The sequence below is a fragment of the Danio rerio genome, chromosome 16, assembly GCF_049306965.1.
Source record: "Danio rerio strain Tuebingen ecotype United States chromosome 16, GRCz12tu, whole genome shotgun sequence".
In the NCBI taxonomy this organism is placed as follows: domain Eukaryota; kingdom Metazoa; phylum Chordata; class Actinopteri; order Cypriniformes; family Danionidae; genus Danio; species Danio rerio.
The window spans coordinates 30,658,257-30,666,464 of record NC_133191.1 but is presented as its reverse complement, the minus strand read 5'-3'; the positions used below and the strand labels follow the sequence as shown (position 1 = coordinate 30,666,464).

Below are 8,208 nucleotides of genomic sequence, written 5' to 3'. Positions count from 1 at the left end.
CATAAATGGGATTTAGTTTTTACTTTCACTGGCATTACATAAATTAACGAGTTTATGAATATTATTTTTCCACTTTTGAGACATACGTTATAGTAAACAAAGAGGACAAGACAGACAGGACTTCTAACCTTTATTTAGACATGAATTATATGTGCAACTCCCGACTAAAAAGACTGCCGTTCAATTTTGATTTATTATTGTACATTTCATTATATACATCTATATTAAAATACAATAGCTATTCGAAGTTATTCAATATATGTACTTATTAAGTGATAAGAAAGATAATTATGTGAGATATTTACTCAGGCATCTGCTTAGCCGCTCTATTGTCTCAGCAGAGGTTGAAGGACCCCTGGTTCAACAGCAGCGCGAGTGGTTCTGTGCGGTGAGTGAAATAAACTTGTTTGATCGTTGTTTTATGGTTGTTATTTGTATTTAAACTGACTAAATGACTTTGTGCAGTGGTGCATATCGCCGATAAAACATTGTTGCTTATTGTGTTGGTCACGATTATGCATAATGGTGTAAAAACGTGTCATGTACGTATAATGTGCAGTGCTTATGCATTATTTTAGTAACGGATAACACATGTACATGAAAGTATATTCTCCGTATTCATTTTTTTAAGTTTCTTGTGACACTCAAGTTTGTAATTGTATAACTAAATGCTATTGTAATGTGAAATTTACGAAAATAGCTGTAGCAAATCCATTAAAATCACTCGTCGCGTGTTTTTGGTTTTATTAAATGTTTTTATGCTGCTTTTAGTTTGCGAAGTCTTGTGAAAAGGAATCTTTTTACCAAAAGTTTTATCAAGACTATGTTATGCTTTAATTTCTCAATACTGATATTAATTTTGTCTTACAGCACTGCTTTCCCTGAACAACTGAAGAATGAGTAAAAAGCGAAAAAGGCAAGATGATTTTCAGAAAACAAAGCTAAAGGTTGGCAAAAAGAAGCCAAAGGCAGACAATGCAACCAATGTCAACTTCAGATCAAAGTCCATCCATCTACCAGAACAGTTGAAGCATGGGGAATCAGGGCCGACCACACACAGGCATCTGGACATCAAGGTACATGAAACACAAAAAGCCACCCTTTCCACTGACCCTCATCTCTTTGTAGTCTTTTATAGTTATGTAACAATACATCAATAGTGGGGTGACATTGTGGCTCAGTGGTTAGCACTGACACCTCACAGCAAGAAGTTCGCTGGTTCAATTCCCGGCTGGGTCAATTTGCATATCTGTGTGGAGTTTGCATGTTCTCCCCTCTGGGATAGAGGTAAAGTTGGTTTTATATTCGCACGTTCGTTCATTTAGCCATCTCTATATTGTTTACCACACTACTTTGAATATTCAATCTGAAATTAGCATGTATGACTTCAAAACAACATTAGCACTATCTAATTGACTGTGAACTATGATACATTTGATGATTTTGAATTGGCTGGAAATATGATTTCGCTTTTTAGAATTTGAAAAGAATACTTTTCTGAAATTTTATTATTAAGGAGAATGCCTTAAAGAGCCCATATTATACATGAAATAGGGTCATATCTTGGTTGTAAGGGTCTCCAACAACAGTTTAATATGCATGCAAGGTCAAAAAAACACTTTCATGGTCTTATAATCTGCATTTATTTTTACCTAATTATCCCAGCGACTCCTGTATGAATCGTCCAGTGATTCATTTGTTCCCAAACCCCTCCTTAGCGCGAAGCTAATCTGCGCTGATTGGACCAATGACAGTCTGTTGCGATTGGTCGACTGCCTTCAGTCAGAGAGTGAAAAGCCAAACAGCTAATCAGCAATATAAAAGTAATCACAGTTCATGCACGCTCTGTGTAGGCGTGGATTTTAGCTGCCAGTGGGTCAATGTAAATACAGACTATGGACTTGAAAATTCAGACGACTAACTATTTTATTGAGCAAAAACTCTAAAAACAGTTGAGGAGATCTCCTAGCTTCTCACTCTGCTTTTTTCACAGACACACACACACATATTGCACACACACACACGCACTTAACCCTGCTCCGGACGACAACGCGCGCGCACACACACACAAACACACACACCTCCGGACGACAGCGCGCGCACACGCACACACAGACACACACACTTCTCCTCGTCCACGGAGCTCCGTTAACAAAGCAGCACGCGTCGCGTTTTTAACGTGACTTTGCACGCGATAAGAGAATATAGCCAGTTAACCTGATACAGTACACTCGGTTACAAGTAACAAATCACAACTAAATACATTTGCAAGCTAGAGTAAACGAGGCAACTTTAATCGCACGTACTTACACTTGAGAAATGGAGGAAGAAAAATCCATCCTGACGTCCAGCATTAAGTTACTCTTTACTGATCCTTCCTTTAACAAACGCTGATGAAGTATTGTTTGTAGCATGTAGTTTCCAGAAGTTTCCAGTAGTTTCCAACTGCTTGGCTATAATGCTGAGGTTTCATCTTTGGGTAAAGACTCAATATATCCATCTGCAGTGTGACTTCAATGGACCGGCATGTTTGTGTGTGCGTGTGTTTGTGGGTGTGTGTGAGTGTGTGTCTGGGTTTCTGCGTCAGAGGGCGGGGCCTCAGGTTTGAAATCTCCCGGGTTTGCGCGTGCACGTGAATAACTTGGTTTCGTTCGTACGTCATGGCGAAACACCTAATGAATCAGTATCAAGGCGACTCGTTTGAAGCACTATGAGTCGACTCTTTTATAGATGAATCAACAGTTTTAAACACTGTATTCTTACAGATTTAAGCCTTAGCTGGATACTTTACTTCAATTAGAGCTGTGTTACACACTAAATGGAGGGGAATTTTCAAAAACCCATAATATGGGCTCTTTAATATCCGAATATAAAACCTACTTTACCTCTATCCCTCTGGGTGCTGCGGTTTTCCTTACATTAGCTAAAATGAAAATCAGTAACAGTTTATATGACTTTCCAAAAGAGGTAAAAATATATTTAACATTACACTCACCAGAAAATAGAAGGATATAGAGGCCATTTTGTTTTACTAGGGAATAATAATAATAATAATACAAGATTTTAATTTTACAATTCACAATTGTAAAGGGCTTTCCTTTTCAAAATTTTCATCACTTTCCTTTTTAAAATGTTGTCACATTAAAAGCATTAGTATAGTTTAATGAAGTTACATAAAATATAATAGAAAATATGCTTTGTTTTGCACCTATATTATGATTTTTTTCTTTAATTGTAAAAAATTGTTTGATGTAAGTATTTTTTTTTGTTAAGACGGCAAAAAAAAATTCTTTTACTCTCTCTCTCAATTCAATTCAGTAATTGCTTTATTGGCATGCCAAATGTTACATATGTACTGCCAAAGCATTTATAAAGTTTACATAAAAAAAGAACATGCATTATAATAAAATAATAAAGAAAACATGGTAAACACAGTGAATATTAGTATATAAATAAAATAATCATATTATTCATTGTGTCATTATTTAATCTATAGTGTATATAGTATCATATTATTCATATATATTAATAAAATTTGATATCACATTTGACAGTCAACATTTTAGGATAAAAACAGTAGTAAAAAATAATGATCAGTTTATTTACATTGATTCATTTATAATAATCTAGATGTGTGTTTGCAAGTGCATCACTGATGTCTTTCTCTCTCTTAGGATCTGTTATCCCAGCTCCACCACTTCAACAGTAATGTGAAGCAAGGAGCTCTGGTGGGTTTGCGGGAGTTGCTGTCTGCTAACCCTACTATGGTTGAGCTTCACGCATCAGTGGTGCTCTCTGAAGTAGCGGCTCTCTTCACAGACAAAGATGGCTCCGTAAGAGCAGCTGCGGTGCGTCTGCTGCGCTTTGTTGCCCAGTGCATCCCATCAGAGCGCGTTGCACCCTTCTTTCCCCTGCTCAGCGCCCACCTCACCTGTGCCATGACCCACATCTCAGAAGCCATCCAGGAGGAAGCTCTCCGGGTCCTGGATGTGCTGCTGGAACACTATCCTGGGCTTCTGTCTCAGAGACACACTGTTCTGCTGGGCAATTTCCTAGAGCTCATCTCTCAACGGAGGAAGTCTGGAACGGGTCAGGATAAATCCGGGAAAGGCAGTTACGCTCTGACAGTCACCACAAATCGCTCTGTGACGGCACAGCAGTGGAGACTCACTGTGCTGCTCAGGTGTTGCACGCAAAAAACGCAATGAAATTCAGTCCTTATCTTCACTTTATTTCTGTTTTGCTTAATAAGTGTGTATTTTCAGGTTGAGCAATTTTCTGCAGGCAGTTGTTGAGGAGAGACCTTTGGAAGAAGGGGTGAGCAGCAGGATTGGTCTCGGTATGTGGGCTGTAGAGAAAGGCTTGGTGACACCTGTAGATGTGACTTGGGAGGAGCATGTGAATGGACAAGGCAAGATTCAGTTGTTTGAAAATTCTGGAGCCGGGCCCACCTCACACTCTGCTTATCGCCTAAGGTATGTGTAATTGGGGGGAAAAAGAATTACTGACAAAATGTAATTTTCTTTATTATTATCTGTTGTCTTCAATGTAGAGCAGGGGTATCAGGAGGGTCGCAGCCTTGCACCATTTAGATTCAAACCCTACTCCAACACACTTACCTGTATGTTCCAAACAAGCCTTAAGGACTCAACTGATCAGATGTGTTTAATTAGGGTTGGAACTGAGTTTGACACCCCTGATGTAGAAATATTGCACATAGCATGAAAGCTATTTGATTATATCTGAGGTGACCAAACTTGGGCTTATAGGAAAACATAGGAATGTGGTAAACTTTAGTTAGACCGGGGGTCCGTTCTTCTTTACTATAGTAGCCATAGTAACATAATAGCCGGTTTCTTAATCGATGTAAAGAATAACTAGATGTTTACAAAAGCAATTATATATTGGCAAAGTTGTCTGCAACTTTTGTGAAGCATCAAATCATCGCCATATTAGCTGTCAAAACATGTTCATGACTGCATATGTATTATTGTTTTTTTTTCTCTAAAAAGTCACATATTGTGCATTTCAATTACACACAAATTAATCTAAAAAGTTCATATCAATAAATGGTCTCTATGAACCACCAGGTGGCAGTCTTTGTACTTTTATTTTGGAGTACAGATTGCTTAAATTTTATTAATATTAATTTTATTAATAATAATAATAGATAGAAAGAAAGAAAGATGTTTACTATTTTCCCAAGTGTATATAACTACTAAGAAAATATCAGAATTCGGTAAATTCATTCATTTTTCTTTTTGCTTTGTCTCTTTATTAATCTGGGGTTGCCACAGCGAAATGAACCGCCAAGTTATCCAGCACGTTTTTACGCAGCGGATGCCCCTCCAGCCGCAACCCATCTCTGGGATACATACACACACACTCATTCACACACATACACTACTGACAATTTAGCTTACACAATTCACCTGTACTGCATGTCTTTGGACTGTGGGGAAAACCGGAGCACCCGGAGGAAACCCATTCGAACGCATGGAGAACACGCAAACTCCACACAGAAATGCCAACTGACCCAGCCGAGGCTGGAACCAGCAACCTTCTTGCTGTGAGGTGACAGTACTACCTACTGCGCCACTGCGTCACCCTAAAATTCAGTACATACCTTCAGTAATATCTTTGCTTGAACTGACCCGAGCTAATCCTGTTTATATGAAATGAGCCTGCTCTCTAGCAGGTTTGAGCTACTAGAACTGTTGCTTTGACAACAACTCTCGGATCAGTTTTGAAGAACGAAACTATGCTTGATTGTGTCATATCCCCAATAACCAAATCAAGCTAACCGAGTAATCCACGGACGAATAACGGACCCTTGGTGTACTTAAGATTACCAGGGAAAAATTGTCTTAATTTTTTCTTTCTTTCATTTTAAATGTAGAAAGCCCAATAATGAGTGTTGTAAGTTTTCTTTTTGAACTAGAATGCATCATGTTTAAATTTAAATAATAATATTTCTTCCTAGCAAATGGCTAATGTTGATATAGTTTCATGATTTACAGGAGACAGCCACTAAAATGTAATTCTCTACATCACTTTCATGGGAAGAGCAAATTCTTTGAAATGAGTGAACCCTTGTTACTTGGTTTAAGAGAGTAAGAAAGCAGATAAATGAAAAGGATATGGATTACATCTACACATTTTATCACAAAATTTGTGTTTTGTTGCATGAATACATTCTGGTGGTCATTTTCACAGTATTTGCCATAATAATTTTCACTGGGCAGAGAGTAGGTGGTTTTGTGTCTATTTGAGGGAGTGTTTACGCTGCTAAAGAAATCTGATAAACACATTTGAAACATTTACCTCAGTATTTAGCATCTTCTAAATATCTACTTGGAGAGAAACTCTTAAGTCCCGAGCTACCAGCATTTTTCAAAAATATCTTCTTTAGTGTTCAACTGAAGTAAGAAATTCGTAAAATTTTTTTACCAGTGAAAGTTGTGTGAATGATTTCCTTTTTAAGTAAACCGTCCCTTTTCTTTTATCTTAGCAGGGCTAAAGACATAGAATGGCAATGTTTGTTGTCTACAGCTTTTTGTTATACCTCCTTTTCTGTAGGCCGGACTCAAAGTCAGGGGCTGGAATGGATAAGGAACTCTGCTCGGCTGAGACTGTTCAGGGCTTTGCAGCAACCCTGGTGCCGCTCTTGCTGGAGATCTGGGTGGAGGCAGCAGGTGGAGGTCGTGTGCAGACCGACAGCGGCCACTTGCTGTCCGCAGAGTCCATGGCTCTTATGTTCCAGATCCTCTCCATACTGCAGTTACTGAGAAGAATGACCCCACAGAGAGACCAACAGGATGTGCTGGTACATTCACTTACAATGCAGATTCAGAGGAAGCGTTGCTCATGTTGTCACTTTCATAAACCCAGTTTTCACTGTTCCATGCAGGATGCCTGGTTCAGAAACTCATACCTGACAGATTTTAAACAGCACTTCATGAAGAACTTCCCTTACGGCCTGCTGGAGGTGGCAAGACACAAGAAGAAAGCTGATGGAAAGAGGTGATCAAAAAGTCCAGGGGCCTCATTTTTAAAAATTTTAAGTACACATACAAGTCAGATTTTGTGTTTTCATCAAAGGTTTTAGTTTTGTAGTGCAGCTTGCATGCCAAAATGTTGCCTTTAGAAAAATGCGAGACCTTACATCAGGGCTTTCCAATTGGCGGTCTGCAGGCCGAACCTGTCCCTCGAGGCAGTTTGTTCTGGCCCTCCAAATAGTGTGACCAAGACATCAAAAATAAATTCAGTTCAGTCGAAAAAAAGCAGCTATAGTTATAAAGTGGCGTGCGTCTGTTCAATACAGCACGGGCTGCAGAGGCTGCGCAGATCGTGAGCCACCATAAACGAGTTGTGCAGACAGCCGAAAACATTTGGATATGATTTGTAGAAAATGCCTTTTGTACAATGCACTGTAATCATTAATAGGGATGCAACGATTAGCTGATTTCACTATTAACTGCGCTTTAATTCATCACAGTTAGTTAATCGTAATGGCTTCTCTAAGCTGCATTTATGTTGCATGGAAAAGTTATGAGAAGTTGCCAACTGTGCGCTAGTTTAAAGTTCCAAGTATGTACACCGAGGCTACTACGCACACACTGGATTAACTATAGCAGTGGCTGTACCCATATCTTGTCTTTCCCGCTTGCAAGATTGTTATTTCTAATGTAAGAATGACAATATGCGCACACAAGCGGAGCAACGCGCTTGCATCTTTGCATCTTAACCTATGAATGTGTCTGAATGTAGAAAAAGCCTACTTCAGCAATGCACTGCTTTTGTTGTGCGAAATACAACATTTGAATGTTTGTAAAAAAAAAAAAAAAAGTCAATTGGACAATGCAGTTGTTTTAACACACAATATATTAACATTTTAATATAGAAAAAAGACAACGTGGGTGTATTTATGAGCACAAATACAGCATATGGGCTCTTATATGTAGTTGTGCCATCACTCATATAGCAAGTCATATCTCTCTGGCCCCTTTGTTTGGGATGCTTTTCATGAACCGGCCCCCATGACAAACTAATTGAATAGCCATGCCTTGCATTATTACAGTCATTCAGTATTAGCATTAGGGTTGTCAAAAATACAAACTGATACATTAATTAATTTACTTTTCGACTTAGTCCCTTTTTTAATCCGGGGTTGCCTCAGCGGAATGACCCGCCAACTTATCCAGCACA

At 38.7% G+C, this 8,208-nt stretch overlaps 1 protein-coding gene across 2 annotated transcripts in view; it reads left to right on the top strand.

Moving 5' to 3' along the window:
- Positions 1-328: 328 nt before the first annotated feature.
- The window catches only part of tex10 (testis expressed 10), a 34,712-nt gene continuing 26,832 nt past the window's right edge, over positions 329-8,208 (top strand). The window contains 6 exon segments of one of the 2 annotated variants that reach the window (NM_212705.1): positions 329-388; positions 871-1,076; positions 3,675-4,183; positions 4,266-4,475; positions 6,580-6,826; positions 6,911-7,023. In NM_212705.1, the coding sequence (NP_997870.1) occupies positions 897-1,076; positions 3,675-4,183; positions 4,266-4,475; positions 6,580-6,826; positions 6,911-7,023 (1,259 nt within the window). In that variant the 5' untranslated portion in view covers positions 329-388; positions 871-896. 2 annotated transcript variants of the gene reach the window in all.